The 19179-nt window shown below is 39.4% G+C and overlaps 2 protein-coding genes across 3 annotated transcripts in view; one reads left to right on the plus strand and one right to left on the minus strand.

Annotated features, from left to right (window-relative positions):
- On the plus strand, positions 1-7151 carry LOC131194519 (tubulin beta-1 chain-like). Its single transcript, XM_058175598.1, has 4 exons — positions 1-153; positions 1128-1236; positions 3804-3914; positions 4700-7151. Exons 1-4 carry the CDS (start codon positions 97-99, stop codon positions 5758-5760), a joined length of 1338 nt encoding a protein of 445 aa, XP_058031581.1. The 5' UTR covers positions 1-96; the 3' UTR covers positions 5761-7151.
- Positions 7116-19179, minus strand: part of BPHL (biphenyl hydrolase like) — a 23970-nt gene continuing 11906 nt past the window's right edge. The window contains exons 5-7 of one of the 2 annotated variants that reach the window (XM_058175599.1): positions 13990-14121; positions 10292-10415; positions 7116-7486 (exon numbers count right to left, since the gene is read on the minus strand). In XM_058175599.1, coding sequence (XP_058031582.1) covers positions 7399-7486; positions 10292-10415; positions 13990-14121 — 344 coding nt within the window. In that variant the 3' untranslated portion in view covers positions 7116-7398. The remainder of the gene's footprint in view (positions 7487-10291; positions 10416-13989; positions 14122-19179) is intronic. The other variant, XM_058175600.1, reaches the window with a different exon arrangement.

Below are 19179 nucleotides of genomic sequence, written 5' to 3' on the forward strand. Positions count from 1 at the left end.
CGCGCCCAGTTTCCCAGCTGCTGATGCTCGGCTTGTAGAGTGCTGCTTTCCTGAAGGTAGTCTGTTGGGTGGGAGCTCGAAAGCACATTCGCAGCCATGCGTGAGATCGTGCATATCCAAGCCGGCCAATGCGGGAACCAGATTGGGGCCAAGGTATGGAGGAAGAGAGCTTCCATTGTTGTCAGCTTTGATAGTCTCAAAATAAATAAATAAAAAAAAAAAAAAGAATTATAAGCTCTCCTGAGCTGAGGGTAATGGGAATTGAAAGTGCAAAGCTTCTGGAGAGAAATAGGTCCGAGGCCGTCGCCTTGTCAATTTTGACCGTCAGGAACCAGTAACGTGATTTCTGTCCGATTTTTTGGGAAAGGAGGCAGAGAGGGGTAGTAAGTGGGAAGGAGGGAGGCGGAGGTTGCTGCGTTTGCAATAAATTCTATATAGTGCCGCCTTTAATGTGGAGGAAGAGAAAGGAATTTAATCTGAAAAACAAGCTCAACCAGTGAAGATGCTTTTTTTAATATATTTTTTTTTCAAAATCTGGGAGGCTTCTGCCATTGGTTGCCTCTTCTCAGTAGAAGTGGGTCTGTTTGGAGACAAAGAGAACCCCCACATTTCTTCCACTGGTAGGGAAAAAAGAAGCGAGCCTTTTAAATTCTCTCTTCGGCCCCGTAGTAACAAGGTTTCTTAGCTGGGAACCTGGCTCGGTTTTAATAACCACCTTTGATTGCCTCACCCATTTTCAGAGGAGGAAACCTGGTTAAGAAGTGGCCTGCCACAAAGGGTGTGGGGGTTTGCAGACAAACGGTCTCCTCCAAAAAGGGAGAAAAGCCAAAATCATCCAAGTATAATCTTAATTTCTTGGAGTGGGTGGGTGGGTAATGATGCAATTCTAAGTGGCTTTTGGCCATTGCCACAGCTGTAGTGCTGCAAATACCTGTTGTAATAGCAACTGTTGTAAAAAAACCTTTTTTGTAAGGTTAGAGCTACACTTGGACATGACCAAGCGAACCCCAGTGGGGAGGTGGGCACGGCTGCAGAATGCGGCTAAGGTGTGGCTGCAGCACGTGCCGGTGCAGCCTTTTCGGTGTTTTAAAGGAAGTGGCGAATAACTCTCAAAAATCCCATTCCAGTTTTGGGAGGTCATCAGCGATGAGCACGGCATCGACCCCACCGGCAGCTACCACGGAGACAGTGACCTGCAACTGGAGAGGATCAGTGTCTACTACAATGAAGCAGCTGGTAACCCCTCCCGTCTCTTGCTGTTTTGAACTGTTTGGAGGTTTTTGTAAATGCCGTGTGAGGTAGTAGAAATCTGTAGGCAAAATAAACCTACATGGGGTAGCTTTGGAGCAGAAAAGTCACCTTATCTGAATTGTGTACCTTGGTAAAAAAAACAGAATTGTGATTCTGCTTTTAGTTTGTTCCTCTTTTAAGATATCACTGCTTCTGATTGCATTGGGGGAAATGATATTTTAACCCACTACAGCCTGCAGGTTAAAACTGTGGAAATAAAGAGAGTTATCTTATCAACGACTAAGGGAAAGCCAAATCTATGTTGGGCAAAGATGGGCAGAAGTGCCTTTGCCTTCCTGCTTTTAAAAGCTTTAATATCCTATTCCTTCCAACATAGACTATGGTCTGCCTTCAATATGTCTGTCAAATCCTTCCCTGCTTCTGTCTCATAGGTTGGTGCAGAAGGTGAGAATGGGCAGTCCAGATTAAACACTTTTCCTCTGATGAGCCATAGGATTGCAATTTTACTAGCAACCAAGTGTTTATTCAATTGGGAAATGTTAGTAATAAAAAAAACAAACAATTTGGGATTTCCATAACTGAAAGCAAGTGAAAAAAGCTCACAGATCAAATTTTCTGGGTTTATTCGTAAGCCATGAATGAATCGGACATCTTCCTCAGGAACAGACTCAGGTTTTCAGGCCAGCAGTACACAGTGGCTGAAACTCAGTTTGGTCATCCTTTTTTTCCTTTCTTTCTTTAGAGGGAAAGACTGCTACTTCCCAGTTCTTTTTCATTTTTTTTCTCCAAAGCAAATGGCAATTCTGTGGTCAGGCTTAACCCAAAGTAGAACAATCCAGCTAGAATTCAGTTCTTTATTTGTTCACACACAATAAACAGAATCTTGCCAGAGTAAACTTAAGTTATTCTCATCCTAATGGATAAATACCCATTAGGGAAGATTCTAAGGAGTGTCTTGTCTCACTCTGTCTCCTATCCAGCTCCAGGCTGTGCTGCCTCTTGTCTGCGCCCCCACCCCCATTCCCCGTTTTGGGAATGGGCTTCCTTCTTCCTGGGAAACTGCTGCTTCACTGTAGTCCATCATACCACCTCCCACTCCTCAGGAACCCATCCCTCATGGCTGCTATTATGGGCTGGCCAGACTGCCCCTCCCTTTACCATCTTTTTGTGCTTTTCACCATTCCTCCTCTTGTGCAGGTAATGAAAACAATTAAGGCAGTTGAGAATCTCAGAAGGTTTGAGTTGAGGTTTGCCTCTTTCTGGAAATAAGAATATATTGACTCCTTTATAAATGGCATGACACGAGAGGTTTAGTTTAGACTTTTTAGGGCCATATTTAATTTTCTCTGGCTTAATTAAGACTTAATTTCAAGTCTTAATTTTATATAGGGCAGGAATTAACTGGAATTTTGGTGAGGGGATGACAATCTTTTTTTTAACAAGATTTCAGGATAGTCATGCATGTTCTATGTAACTAAATGGTAATAAATCCAGGGCATTTTTAAACTATATCAACTTTGTTGCTCCCTTCTAGCCATTATTAACTCCTGGCAATTGCCTGGACAAGTTCCTGTAGTTTTCTTGGCAAGATTTGGAAAGTGGTTAGCCTTCTTCCAAGGGCTGAGAAAGAGGTTACTCATCTGGTTTTGTGCCGAAGAAAAGAACAAAAAATTTGCAGTCTTCTGGTTTTAAGCCTGTTCTTTAACCACAACACCAAACTGAGTTTCAGAGTTGACTTAGTAGTTTTAATAATCCTAGCTATTCCATGTGGAACCTGGAAGTTATGCGATATTGGAGTTAAGAGATTCTAAAAGATCCTTGGTACTGTGGGAAATATTTGTTCATAGCGTTCCATCAAAATACAGTGGCACAGAATGTTGCATTTATATAGGCATCAAGGGGAAAAGAGGAATGCTATATTTGACTGGATTAGGGTTGAAGGCCATACAGCTAGTCCTTGACTTATGACCACAATCAAGCCCAAAATTTTTGTTGCTAAGTGAGACATTTGTTCAGTGAGCTTTGCCGCGTTATACGATCTTTCTTGCCAGTTGTTAAGTGAACCACTGCAGTTAGGTTAGTCACACACGGTTGTTAAATGAATCTGGCTTCCCCACAGACTTTGCTTGTCAGGCCACCAAAAGGTAATCACATAACCTCAGGACACTGCACTGTTTGAAGCCACCTCCCCTCCTTTTCCAACCAAGCAGGAGTTTTTTCTCCCTTTTGCAGTAGAGAAGGTGAAGGTGAAAAGTTCTCCCATTTCAAGCACTTTTGGAGATGCAGTTTTGTTTCTGTGCATATACAGTATAGATATCCATCTAAGACAAAGAGGCCATAATCTGATGCAAGCTGGTGCAGGAAACGTAAGAGAATATTAAATCATGGCTGGTGTGTTTGTTGTACTTTCAGAGTGAGATTTAAAAAAAAAACTGTTCCACAAAAGATTACCTAATGCCATCCTTTAAAACGTTGAAGTCACCAAGGGTACTGTAGTCGGGAGGTATTTCATAAGGCTGTTAGATAAGGCTAGCTTTTGTTTTTCCCCACAGGAAATAAGTATGTTCCCCGGGCAATCCTCGTTGACCTGGAGCCAGGCACAATGGACTCAGTCAGGTCTGGACCTTTCGGCCAGATCTTTAGACCGGATAACTTTGTCTTTGGTAAGTAATACTAATTATGTCTTTCTCCGATTATATCTTAAATAGCTGCAGCATAATTCCTACTGTTCAATTTGTTCTAAGTCAAAGGTAGGCACTGTGTGTCCCTAGGTGTTGCAAAATTTAGATCTCCAGCAATCCTCATCAATGGCCCTAGCTGCTAGGAACTATAGATCAGCAGCACCTGGAGGCTTACCCTTCCTCTACATCAGGGGTGTCAAACTCGTGGGACGGATGCATCACATGCTGGCCATGCCCCCCCTTAGCAAAGGGGGGAAAAGTCGCAATACATCACTTGACAACACCATGATGATGCGAGTTTGACAACCCTGCCCTACACCTTATAGATATAATAAAAATATATAAAAATGTACCGTTTGTAAGATCCATTGATCAGTTCAGCCTCTATATAACCATAACTGAAATGAGCATCACTGCCTATAGGTAACAAAATAGTATACTATGATCACCACATATCCTATCTGATGAAAAATCTCTCTGATCCGTTTTTAATCTTTTAACTTCAAATTACAGAATATGGAAGATCTCCAAAATTTTGTATCTTAGACTAATGTCCTCCACTCTTTTTCTTCTAGATTGAATGCAGTCATTTCTCATCTCTCCATGCTGTAGATGTAGGAACGAATAACTTGACTATTACTGGGCCAGATGACAAATTTAGCTTGGATTGAATTTGGTCCATAGATCAAACGTGATTATTATTGTAGCATTCCTGGCATGTAAATGGTTTTGTAAGCATCTCTCTTCTTTCTAATGATTCCTTTTAGGCCAGAGTGGTGCTGGGAACAACTGGGCCAAGGGCCACTACACAGAGGGAGCTGAGCTAGTGGATTCGGTGCTGGATGTAGTAAGGAAGGAGTCTGAAAGCTGCGATTGCTTACAGGGCTTCCAACTCACCCACTCGTTGGGTGGGGGCACTGGATCTGGCATGGGAACGCTTCTCATCAGCAAGATTAGGGAGGAGTATCCTGATAGGATCATGAACACCTTCAGTGTAATGCCATCTCCAAAAGTGTCAGACACGGTGGTTGAGCCATACAATGCCACCCTCTCTGTCCACCAGCTGGTAGAGAACACGGATGAAACCTACTCTATTGACAATGAGGCTCTGTATGACATCTGCTTCCGCACACTGAAACTCACAACTCCAACCTACGGCGATCTCAACCACTTGGTGTCTGCCACCATGAGTGGAGTGACCACCTGCCTCCGGTTCCCCGGCCAACTGAACGCGGATCTTCGCAAGCTGGCGGTCAACATGGTGCCTTTCCCTCGTCTGCACTTCTTCATGCCGGGCTTTGCTCCCTTGACGAGTCGTGGCAGCCAACAATATCGTGCCCTGACGGTCCCGGAGCTGACTCAGCAGATGTTTGATTCCAAAAACATGATGGCGGCCTGTGACCCCCGCCACGGCCGATACCTGACGGTGGCAGCCATCTTCCGGGGCAGAATGTCCATGAAGGAGGTGGATGAGCAGATGCTGAACGTCCAGAACAAGAACAGCAGCTACTTTGTGGAGTGGATCCCCAACAACGTGAAGACGGCCGTGTGTGACATTCCTCCCCGAGGCCTGAAGATGTCTGCCACCTTCATCGGCAACAGCACCGCAATCCAGGAGCTCTTCAAGAGGATCTCTGAGCAGTTCACAGCCATGTTCAGGCGGAAGGCTTTCTTGCACTGGTACACCGGCGAAGGCATGGATGAGATGGAGTTCACGGAAGCCGAGAGCAACATGAATGACCTAGTTTCCGAGTACCAGCAATATCAAGATGCTACTGCAGATGAGCAAGGAGAGTTTGAGGAGGAAGGAGAGGAGGATGAAGCTTAGAGGTTGAGTAGGGTTAGTCCATAGGCAAGTGTCCAAGGTGAGAGCTGTTCAGCTGTATGAGTGCATGCTTTTCCAGTTATTCTTGGTGCTTTTCACTGTTGCTTCTGTCAGCAGTTTTTGTGACCCTGCTTATTACTTTAATATTTATAAACAGGCAAGATGATTTAATTAGGGAGATACAAATCCTATTCAATTTGAGAGCTATGAAGTTGAACCCTTCAACAACTGTGCTGGTAGTAGGACCAGCTCTACACTATATATTAAAATCTTAAGAATAAACTTGCTTCCATATTTAAGCACCTACAGATTCTGCACCCCTAATTGGTGTATTTAAGATAATTCTCAAGGAAAGTTCCTGCAGGGATTAAAGTTTTATGAAAGAGAGATGTTATACTTTAAATTAATAAAGAGATTTACAGAGTGCTTTGCAAACAAAACTTCTCTAGATTGGTATTTTTTAGATGTGTTGTAATTTGCAATTCCCAGACTTTCTAGACGGCACAAGATTTTTTTTCTTTCATGGGAAGTGTTCAGTCCCAATACTTCTGGAGGGGGTTACATTGGAGACGACTTGCTTACCCCTTGTTATTGACCATTTATCTTGATTGCACTGGAAATGCAGTAATCAAATAGATTAGTGATTGATTTCTCTACCAATTAGAGTAAGCAGAAATCTTTTTTTGGTCTACCCCATGAAATATTTTTGCACATGCTAAAGAATATTCTACACAATTGCAGAGGCAGTTGGTAAACTTACTTTGATGAGTTTTTCCTTGTCTTGTGCCTTCATATGAACGCACACTGGATAGACATGCTTACAATTGAAATTAGAATTCTGCATGTAACTTGTAACACTTTAATTGTGATTCGAACTGATCATTTCCAACTTTTGGGATCAGGCTCCTCAAAAGATGCAGGTATTACAACAACTGGATTCCAAAACTATTTTTTTAATACAGGAAATCATTGGCTTGTAATGTTAGGATCTTATTCCCTCTCACTTTAAGAACTAAGGTGGTTTTTTTTTTTCATATTCAGAATCAATGTATGTTCCAAATCATGTCAATAGCCTTTTTCTTTAAAAAAAAACAACCACCACCCTTAAGACTTTGACGAAGAAATGGGCACAATTGCAACTAGAATACCTGTAGAGCAGGCATGAATTCAGACAGCTGGGATTGTGCATGTTTTATGTGGCACTGTCTTACGTTGCTTTTTTGTGTGCATTGTGTAAACACTTCAAGAATGTCTGCAGTAAAATTCTACAATGGCTTTTGTATGGTATTCAATGTTGAGGACTCTGTATCAAGGCATGCATTTTGGATAATGATTTCTGTTTGTGCTTTCCTTCAAGATTGAATCTGGGCAATAAAAGTATTTATTGAAACTTGCACGGCTCCCTTAACATTTCTCCAAAGCTTTTGAGAAAATATTCTCACTTCTAGCAGTTTTTAATCATCTTCCATGTCCCAGAATTGTTGGCATACATCAGTTTTGCTCCCATTTGGAGAAAAGATCAGTAGGGCAAACAATATAAGTTCCCTTGTTGCACTCTTTCCCTTAAGAATACAATTCGCTGTTGCCAGTTTCAGCTGAACTATACCAATCTCTCAGGAACAGCAAAGAAGAGTAGGTGCTTTACACAAGAAATTCTTCTACCATTTTGTTAAACTCTTCCGCAAACCGTAGATGTAAGTTATGTTTTCCTTCAGGCATAAAATGCAACCTGCAACGACAAAGGTTGAATAGGTTAAAGTATGCCAAGGAAACTGGTACCAGCCAACCTTAACTTACCGTTTTCCAAAATGACACTGAAATTAGAATTGGCAGTCCATGCAGCCAATGGAAATCCCACTTTGTCATTCTAGGCATTGTGAGTTCTAGCACACCAAGGGAACATTGGGTTGGTAAAGATTACTGAACACACTTGTATAGAGATGGAAAAATAGAGGAAGGAAGGTAAGTATATTTCACCCCTGCTCTGGGCTAAGGCCTGATCATTTCTTAAGGCCTCTGTAAGTACAGGTATTGCAATAGAACTGATCTGTTTCTTAGAAGGACCTAAATGGGATTATGGCTGATTTTAACTCCTTCCAAAGGAAACACCGAATGAACAAGTGCCACTTTCCCCTTGGTTATGCTGACTCTGGGCATAATGGAGGTTGAAGTCTGAAGCATCTACAAGCAACAGACTGGGAACCAACGGGCTTGGTTTTGTCCCACAAAAATTTTCCTTAGAAATATGTTACTTTTCAGTGAAAAAAGGCTATAGATTTGCCTCACCACTACCGAAAGCCCATAGCCTGCTTTATAAGAAGCAATTTTTGATGTTTCTTCCTGTAGTTACTTGTCTCGGACCATAAGCGCCAACCTTTTTGACAAGACCCATGGTGGCGCAGTGGTTAGAAGGCAGTATTGCAGGGTAATTCTGCTGACTGCCAATTGCCAGCAATTCGAATCTCACCGGCTCAAGGTTGACTCAGCCTTCCATCCTTCCAAGGTCAGTAAAATGAGGACCCAGATTGTTGGGGGCAATATGCTGATTCTAAACCGCTTAGAGAGGGGTGTAAAGCACTGAAGCGGTATGTAAGTCTTAAGTGCTATTGCTATTGGGCCTTAATGGATTCACAATGAATGACTTTACCCTGGTAATATGTACCGTATTTTTCAGAGTATAAGACACACCTTTTTTCCCCAAAAGAGGGTGAAAATCTGGGTGCGTCTTATATTCCGAATGTAGCCCTGCCCAGCTTCTCAAACAGAGGTTTCAGAGGCTGAAAAAAGCATCAGAAAAGAAGCTTCAGAAAAAAAGCCCGCAAAAAGAGCTTCAGAAAAAAAGCCCCCAAACAGAGCTTCAGAGGCTTTTTTTTTTTGAAGCTGCTTCGGAGGGTTTCAGAGGCAGAAAAAAAAGTTTTTTCTGAAACAGAGTTTCAGAAGTTTTCAGAGACAGAAAAAAAGCCCAAAAAAAGCAAGGCACAGAGCTCACAACCAAGGAACCTGTTGCTAAAATTCACCTCTGGAACAGCTATTCCAGGAGGCTGATCCACCTGCCAATCAGCTTTTTTCTTATTTTCCTCCCCAAAAACTAAGGTGTGTCTTACACTCCAAAAAATACGATACGTTGACAGAATGAAGAGGTGGTAGTAGGGGATAACCCAATTAACATTTCATTTTATTGCTGCTAATTCCAAATTTATTTTTATCATGCCTTTATTATTTTCATAGATAACTCAAAAGTAGTGAATGTACTTAATATTCCTTCCTCCTCCTATTTTCCCCTGCAACAACCACCTTAAGGCAAGTTGGGTTGATAAAGAGCGACTGGCCCAGTTACCCAACCAGTTTTTCATGCCTAAGACCGAACTAGAACTTGCAGACTCCTAGTACCATATCTAGGCTAGCACCTTAATCACTAGATCAAACTGGCTCCCAATTTGCATTCTCAAGAAGAATAGAGATTTTGTGCTTCAGGGAAACTCCAAGGTGAACTTAATGTGCAAATCTTATTAATTCCTTAGCCATCTTGGAAATATTTGTATATCTCTGCAACACTCTTTAACATTTTTATAGCACCTAAAATTTATAACTTTTTATTGGGTATTGAACTAGCGGAGGAACAAGTTAAGGAAAAAATGATAGCCTGGGCAAAGAACTTTGGATATTCAATTGACCTAGATAAATGGCAACAGTTATGGGAAAGGAATTACAAATTAACAATGTCCACAGCATATAAAGAAAATCAACATAAAATGTTTTATAGATGGCATATGCTCCCTGAGAAACTGGCAAAAATGTTTAAAGATAAATCAGCTAAATGTTGGAAATGTCACCAGTTACCAGGATCTTATCATATGTGGTGGACTTGCCCAGAAGCTAAAAACTATTGGAATAAAATTAAGATATGGTTAGAAGAAATGATACAACAACATATTGATTTAAAACCGGAGCTGTTCCTATTGGGTATCCCTCCAGAAAAAAATAGTAAAGAAAATATTTATTTGATTATACATGTAATAACAGCTGCAAGGATTGTTTTTGTGCAAAATTGGAAAGCAGAGAAAATACCTTTAGAAGTAGTAATTAAAAATTTTTTAGAATGTGCAGAATGAATAGATTAACCTTGATAATTAAAGAAAGAGAGGATTCAGAATATTTTAAGATATGGGATCAATTTTACCATTGGTTGGAAAAGAGATAGTTAAATAAATTAATAGTTATGTTAGAGAATGGTATAATTAGAATATTATATTTTTGGAGAAATGTTGTAATAGATTAAATGTGAATGAAGACAGAAGAAACAACAAAAAGACGAAGATATGGAGAAAACACCGAGATGTCACATGGAAGGAATGATTGATGTATTAATTATGTGTTTGTTTGTGTATAAAATTAAAAAAAATGCAAAAAATTTTTTTATAGCACCTGAAGTCACCTATAACAAAAGCAGGTAGCTGTGGGAGGCAGTTACTCTTTTACAAAATGATATTCATTATGTCAGATTCTCATCCCACCAGTAAAGTATGAGACTTACTGTGAACCTTGGATACGCTTGTGGATATATTCTGCATGAAAACGGGGTACCAATGGGTCTTTCTCACCATGTATAATTAGCGTTGGGCATTTAATATGAGGCAGCAGACGCTGACAGATATCGCCTGTGGAGGAACAAAATGAACTAAAAGAATGCAAATGACCAGCTGTCTGCAAGGAGTATAAATCCTTCCATTCCCCACCATCCAGTCAGAGCTGAAGAAGCTTCTTGGATGAAAAGCAAAATGTCTTCAAAGGAAAACCAGAAAGTCCAGTTGCCTCTTGAAAAAGCACCTTTGGGACAACCATGACCTGGATGACTGAGAATCTCCATAGGCACTGACCTAAATTGAAACTTTTTATTTAAAACAGGCAAAACATGTGAAAACAGAACGTACCTTCCCAGTGAAAAACAGCTGTATTTCTCTAACATTAACATCACTGAGAAGAGCAATTTGGAATAGCAAACAGAGCAGTTGGCTAAGAACAACATTTTGCATTGTTTTAATCACAGCTGCAATGTTTTTTTTTATTTTTGTTTTTGGTTCTCTCCAGATTCCCTCCCAATAAGGAACACTCCAGTTAATCAAATGCAGATAGTTAAATAAGAGAGCCCATTCAGTTTAATACAATAGCATTCATATCAATAGGGTGATCCCAATATTTTTTTTTTTGCCTTCTAGTCAATGCAAAAAAAATATTTGCAGTTGATACAAAAAGTGTCACTGCCTCTCCTCCACATAATGATAAATCATGTTTATGGGTTGCCTAAAGAGAACCTGATCGATTTTCATGGAAACTTAAGGTTATTTTGCCTTGGGGGTGATTTAATGTAGTTCTTGTCTTTTTAAAAGTAACCTACATCCATCTGACAATGTCACCAAACTCTGTGAACAGTGTAAATATAAATTGCAAAAATAAAATAAAATCCAAATGAACTATCAATGTTTCATTCTGTGTATCTTGTTTCATTATTTCTATATGAGAAGGGAAAATAAAAAATGCCCGACTTATATGTCATTAAATGTAGTCAGCACAATTAAAAATTACACTTGTAACATGGTTCAGAAAATTGCTGCATCCCTCCCCATCTCTAAATATATCTAGAAGATTAAATCTTGATGCTCTTTCTTCATACATGGAACAACAATGTTTATATACATGACCTGGACCTACATGACCAGGCACCAAAAGAAATACCTTCATGAGAAACTTCATGGATTTTTGCAATAAGACAACTGTGCCATGACCCTAATGAAAAGTCTAAAGACTTCATCTGAATTTTGAAATCACATATTAGCATTTTAGGCAGAACTACCATTCTAAAGGGGTCTTGTTGGGCATATAGGAAAATTGGAAATTATTATTTCTTACATTTATTTGCTGCCCACCTTGGAAGTGACTCTATGAATCACCAAAACATTAAACAAGAGGGTAGTAAGGATGACTGCTGGGTACATTTCCCAGTCTAGATGCTAATTCTATAACTTTCCCCTAATTTAACCTTTCCGTCCTTGATATGTTGAACACCAGTTCCAAGCAGAAAGCACTTAAGATGACCTCGTTGGAAAAACCCAACCAGGTGGTAATTAGTTCTGAACAATTATTGCTTTTAAACTACTACTGGCAATGATTGACTTAGCTCCGGAAAAGCAGAAATTGGTAAAGTTAATATGTACCATAATTAGAATGGAAGTAAAACAACACAAGCATCTCATATGAAATAAAGCAATTCGTTTTCTCCCCTACATTCCTAGCAAAGGTTGTTGGGGGGTGGAAGGAGGAGGAAGACTTATTTAAGGACATTTTAAAATGAAGTTTTCTTTCAAAACCCCCCCCCTTCTCTAGGTAAACCAAACATTGCCTCAGGTTATGAATGAATTAGAATAATTAGAACAATCACACTTGTGTTGTTCTTATGATCCAGCCAGGAATTAAGAAGCAGAAACCAGTCCGAGGCTTGTATCATGTGCTTTTGCAGAGTATAATTGACTCAATAAAGGAGGAATGAAATAGGAGCATTTCAGCTACTATTTGTTGGGCTCCAAAATCTTCTTGTTCCATTCAGGAAACATTAGCAGTTAAGATGTCAGCCTATGAGAAATGCTGACTTCAGAGAACTGTTTACACAGCTGAGTCCTTTTATCTACCATGGAAGGCAACCATTGCTTTGAAGTTTATTCTTCATCAGTGAAAGGAACACTTCGGGTGTGCTGTGTGAATTTATATGGAAGGTTGGCTTAAATAATTTATTTCACTAAAGGTTGGATTTTCTTTGTTAGAACCCTGCCCCCATCCCCCAAACCAACAGAATGCTCCAGAACAATATAGGTAATTCTTGACTTACAACCACAATCAGTAGTGGGATTCAAATCCTGTCGCTACCGTTTTGCTCGTGGGCACATGCAATACTTCTGTGCATGGGCAGAGACGTCCAGGCGGATGGTTGGAGTCCCCACTGCTACGGGTTCGCCTGATCCGGGGCAAACTGGTAGCAACCCACCACTGACCACAATAGAGCCTAGAATTTCAGTCGTAAGTCATTGCACTCATAAGCTGAGGCACCATTTGACCGAATCTGATTTTATGACTTTATGATTTTATGATAGTTGTAAACTGTGTCATGGACATTAAGTGAAACGTGATCCTTTGGCAAATCCAGCATATCTGATGGGCATTTTTGCCATTGCAAATCATGATCACGGGGTGCTTCAACCAGTCGTAAATGCAAATCAGTTGCCAAGTGTCTGAAATACGACTATGGGGAGGGCATGTGGCAGTCAACTAGGTCATAAATCGAGAACTCTATACAATGAGTTTATAATCTTTCCATACAAAAATCTATTTCTAGATGTTCTTACAAACTGTTGTAAGTCCAGGGCTGCCTGTACTGTACTTCAATAAATACTTCACCCAGTGATGAAATCCAATTTCTTTTACTACCGGTTCTGTGGGCATGGCTTGGTGGGGGTGTTGTGGCTTGGTGGGTGTGGCAGGGGAATGATACTGCAAAATCTCCATTCCCACCCCACTCCAGGGGAAGGTAACTGCAAAATCTCCATTCCCACCACCCCTCTGGGACAAGCCAGAGGTAGTATTTGCCGATTCTCTGAACTACTCAAAATTTCCGCTACAGGTTCTCCAGAACCTGTCAGAACCTGCTGGATTTCACCCCTGACTTCACCCTTTGGCACTTCAAGTTCTTCGCTTAGAGAAAATGAGGACACAGAGGGGCAGATTACAAGGTTATACTTTACTGTTAAGGGCAGCTCCTGCAATCAAATGGCCTTCAGCTGTGTTAAATTATAATACTGTGAGTGGAGGTCAATGCTGATTGAGGATGATGGAATTTATAGTCGTAAAAACCTCTTGAAAACATGAGGCTCGGAGACACTTCTTTATTCATTCCCAGTCTCTATGGTCATTTATGGATGCAAAGGGCTTGAATGAGCTCATTCAACTTCAACAAGCATAGCACCATGATCTTCTGAAAGCAACTATGTCATAGACACACACACACATACACCAGTCTCTCTTTCACATGCAATTTTTCCTGAAAATAACATCAAGAGAAAGATGGCAGGAATGAAAAGTTGCAGCAAAGCCAGGAGGAGAATATATTTGGGATATGGGAAACACAAAAGAATTATTTTTTAAATAAATGAGATAAAACAAACTAGGCCAGTTCCAGGTTCTTACCATCTGACTTTTGCACGAATTGGGAGATTCCATCTACCCAATCTGAACACATTTTGCTGAAATATTCATGTCCATACATTTCTTCCAAAGGTTTTCTTATTTTTTCACTCCATTTTGAAACATCACGGATACCTGTATGCAATGATAAAACATAGTTTTCCCCTCAGTATTATTTCTGATCTGGTATGCAATTTTTAAATGCCTGTCCAAGCATTTTGAACCCACAGGGTATTTTTAAAATGATTAAATTGTTTGAAAATATGGTAATTAGAGACTCTTTAAATGCATGCGGTATACTTCATATTTTGATATGTTGGCTGCAGAACTGAGATTTTTATATATTTTATATTATTCTTAAAATGTATATTCTGAGGAACTGAATCAACCAATGAATTATTTGAAGAGGTTAAATGCAAAAATCTCTTTATTCAATTTGGATTATCCAATTTATTCAATTAATTATGGGCTTCAGAATATCATCTGATTTCTTGGATTTGATCCATAAAAGTTTATGATATGCTTTAGTAAGATTTTTTTCTAATCTCCAAGCACTAAAAATCTCTCTGGAGTTATTGTTGCTCCTGTAAAATATGACTCCCTCTTTGGAAATATTTGCATTGGAAATCTGTAATAGGCAGAAAGGTTTAACAGATTTCTAGATTATTGAGAACCATAAGGCAGGATTTCTAATGACTTCAACGAACAATTGTCATTGTAGAACATTTAGATAAATATATAATAAGCACAGAGGGTCTATAACAACTCACCATGGCCAACTCGTCACAAGACAATTCGCTATGGCCAATTCACTGTGGGACAACTTGCCACCGCAGGACAAAAGTTACACTAATATAGAAAAAAAAAATAGTCTAATAGAATCATTAAAGAAAGGATTCGAAAGGAGGGACAAAATAAAATGTGAATGACAAAAATTAAAATAATTTTTAAATTATTTTAAATAATTAAATTACTTACGGGACCGCCTTCTGTTACCTCATGCCTCCCACCGACCCGTACGCTCGCAGAGAGAGGGCCTTCTCAGGGTGCCGTCCGCCAGACAATGTCAGCTGGCAGCCCCCAGGGGAAGATCCTTCTCTGTGGGGGCCCCCACTCTTTGGAATGAACTTCCCCCTGGTTTACGTCAAATACCTGACCTTTGGACTTTTCGCCGCGAACTGAAAACATATCTGTTTGTTCGTGCGGGGCTTTCTTATTTAGTTTTAAATTTTAAATTTCTCTCTGGTTTTAATTGGGTTTTTTTAGTTTTTTAACTATTTTAATTTCGGCCACACTGTATAATAAGTTTTTTAATTTTATTTTAACTGTACATTGTTTCTTTTTACTTTGGCTGTACACCGCCCTGAGTCCTTCGGGAGAAGGGCGGTTTATAAATCTAATAAAATAAATAATAATAATAAATAAATTGTTGAATTCTCCCACAGTAAGTTGTCCCATGGTGAGTTGACAGTGGTGAGTTGGCTATGGCGAGTTGTCTCATTCCGAGCATAGAGATGGTGAACCTGATTCCTTCATGTGTATATATTATGAATGTTAGAAGTGGACTTTGGATCTTATACTTTTAAAATAAGGGATTACTATGATTATTGTATTTTCTCATCACATAATTTTCAGGTACAAAATGAAATTTACCTAATTAGAATGTATATTGCCTCCCGTCACTTTCTACATTGAGACTATAAATGAAGACATAATTTTCTTCTTACCTATAGGCATCTGCAAGGGGATGCCAAAACACCTATTGTCACATCACAATGGAAACCATGTGACCTATTATGTCTACCTCAGGGTTAGGTTTGTGATATTTCCTTATTTTTGGACGATTGGGGTTTGTATAGATGTCTATATAGTAAGCCCATCCATACCTCATTTTTTTTCCTTTTAGCCTAATGGCTAGTTTTAGCAAACTCAAAAGCTGCTTTTATATCCTTTTATGATAGTTTGGTTGGTGGTGTAATATATTTCAGGATTCTATACCTAAAGCATTAGGCAGCTTCAGAAAAGGCATTTGGATCCCTTTGATTTAACTCTCTGAACATGGAAAATGTTGCCTAGATCCTGCTCAGCCACTCAGTAAATTGGTATAAAAGGGACTTTACATACAGTGGTGTTGAACAGAATGTAGAGTTTCATTTTTCAAAATTACACAGAAAACTATATGAAACTCATGAGCTATGCAAATCAATTATCACAGGAACACATTTGGACTCAAAGGATGCGTAGTAAGGGAATTGTTCAAATGGAACACTTCCTTAGAGAAAGTAATCAACATTTAGACCATTTTCATATCTTTAGCGGTTACTGTAGCCTATTAAATATTTATCACCTTCAGAGGCTTTAAGCAACATTAGAACTTTGTCTTACAAACCCATTTCAGAAATCCTAGCTCCGATACTTTTTACCAAGAAAGCAATGTGTCCATTTAAATGGCATTTGCTGAGTAGAAAAGGAGAAAATGTATAATTGTTGTGTTAACTGGATTATTTTCTTCCACAGAATAATCTGTTATTTAAAGATTGTAACTACTGTTATTTCTTTTGCCTGCTGCGCTAATTCTCATTAAGAGAATCTAGATATTTTTTTTAAAAAAACAAAGTTGTAGGGGTTGTTTTATTTATTCATTTGTTAGCTATACACCATGCTACTTAATTAAGTGAAAGTATCTTGTTTGGTTTGCTGGGTTTTAAATTTAGCTTGGTTTAGAATAAGGCTCAATTGAAAATTTCTCATTCAGTTAAATGTAGTTAACAGGAGGGAAAAAAGCAAAACACTTTATTTTTGATTGAATATATATATGTATGTATGTATGTATGTATGTATGTATGTATGTATGTATATATGTTTTCTGAAGATTTCGCGGGTGTTTGTATGTAGGTCTTTGATTATTCGGGTTTTCTCCCGCGTAAAATTGGAAGTGTCTTGGCGACGTTTCGATGAAGTCCCATTCGTCATCTTCAGGCTAGGTGTTTACAGCTTCGTGCTTCTAGGAGAAATGTTTGTCCTAGAAGCACGAAGCTGTAAACACCTAGCCTGAAGATGACGAATAGGACTTCGTCGAAACGTCGCCAAAACACTTCCAATTTTACGTGGGAGAAAACCCGAATAACCAAAGACCTACATATATATATATTGGGACCCCTCCAATCCATTCATGCAGCATATATATGACCTACATATTGGGACCCCTCCAATCCATACATGCAGCAGACTGACACCCACTATGAAGATGTAGCACGACCACAAACACGAAGCCAAACAATAGCAATGCAGCTCACCAGCTCAAATCCCCCTGGAACTCAGACTAATCTGAGCACAACCAAGCTCCCACCCAAACAGGACACACCCCCAGCCAATCAGAGCATAAAAAAAACCCCATCCAATCAGAGCACAGCCAAGCTCCCATCCAATCAGTTCAAACCCCCACTAGCAGTTAAAAAGGAAGAAACAGCTGCAATCACACATTGCTCCCAGAAGCACGAAGCTGAAGCCTGAAAATGACGAATGAGACTTCGTCGAAACGTCGCCAAGACACTTCCAATTTCACGCGGGAGAAAACCCGAATAACCAAAGACCTACATACAAACACCCGCGAAAACCTCAGAAAACAAATATATATATTGCCTATACTAAATATTTCTATAAGCCTAGCATGTATGTATATGTGTGTGTGTATATGTATGTATGCATGCATGCATGCATGCATGCATCAGAATTTAGCAGTGTGCCAAATGCAAATGCTCTGCTGCCAAACTATCTCAAACTGATTTAGAGATAAGGGCATAAGTCATGATTCTGAGGTCCTTCCACTCCCTCATGCTACTGGATGATCTCTTCCAATGGGTTCATGTACATGTTAAATAAATAAGGGAGAGAGTTAACTCCAGGGCAATGTATCAGAGAGCCCAAAAGTTGGTTCAAGGTCACAAATGGCATCTCATCTCACAGTTGAATGTCTACTTCATCAACATCTACAAACTCAAATGCCTTCTGACATGACACTGTGCAGGATATTACCCCAGCCACTCTTCAGAATTCGTTCAATTGGCTTCCAACTGCAAACAAATGTGAATTTTATCTGTCAAATGCCTTTCTAAAAGGTTGTAGCAGCCCTCTAGTGGTTCTTTCAGTTATTCTTCCCTGACATAGTCCTGGTCACCCTTAAAAGGGTTGCTGGATAGCATCCAATAGATAAGTGCAGAGAAGTTATAATGTAATGGAACTCCCTCTGAAAACCCATGGGATTCATTAAGTGATTAGGGTGAACTTCTATCACTAATTTATCCTCTCTACAGAGATTGATGGTGCCACTTAACTCCATTGTGATCAACTCACAACAACAAACTGATTTCAACATTTCTCCACTTCTGAGCTGCTCTGGAACATAAACTAGAACCAATGTGTGGACTCCTCTGTATGATTTATGGCTTATGATGACCAATCCATGGACAGGCATGCGGTTATCATACCAAAAAAATCTCAAGCCACCTCACTCCATCAGGAAGATTGAAATTATCAAGTACTGGGAGACTCAACCACCAACCCATCATAATATATTTCAGTTGAAAATCCTGAAATATAAGTAAGATTTTGATATTTTTGTGTGAAATCACACAGTTTTTTATTTATTATTAATGCTGCTGTCCAAACACAATGCTGCACAAGATCACACAAGTACTGTGTGACTGATGACCACTAATGGTATAAATTATGATATTCATATATTATTGTAATGTGAAATGTTATAATTTAAAAGTTACAGGGATAAAAATATGCATTAATATTGTATTGATGCATTTAGCACTTAATTATTTTTTTCTTACAGTAGCCTTATGCTTTAATATAAATTCTAAAGACTTAAAACCATGCAGAAAGCCCAGACTAAAACAATTTAAAAATGACACAAATCAAAGTAAACTAAACAAAACAAAACACGGTTCCTAAAAATACACTATTTTAAGCCCAGGCCTGGGACCAAAGCCAGATTTTAAGAGCTTTCTAGAACCCTAGGAGAGATGGCGTTCTCCTTATCTCTGGGAGAAGGAATTTACCACTGTTTAAAACAACAAAAATAAAAGAAAGCTAATTTGTTGTACTGGTTAGAGCAGACATGTTCAAAATCTGGCCCAGGGGCCAATTGTGGCCCATGTTCCAATTTCAAGCGGCCCGTAGCCT

The sequence above is a fragment of the Ahaetulla prasina genome, chromosome 3, assembly GCF_028640845.1.
Source record: "Ahaetulla prasina isolate Xishuangbanna chromosome 3, ASM2864084v1, whole genome shotgun sequence".
Lineage (NCBI taxonomy): Eukaryota > Metazoa > Chordata > Lepidosauria > Squamata > Colubridae > Ahaetulla > Ahaetulla prasina.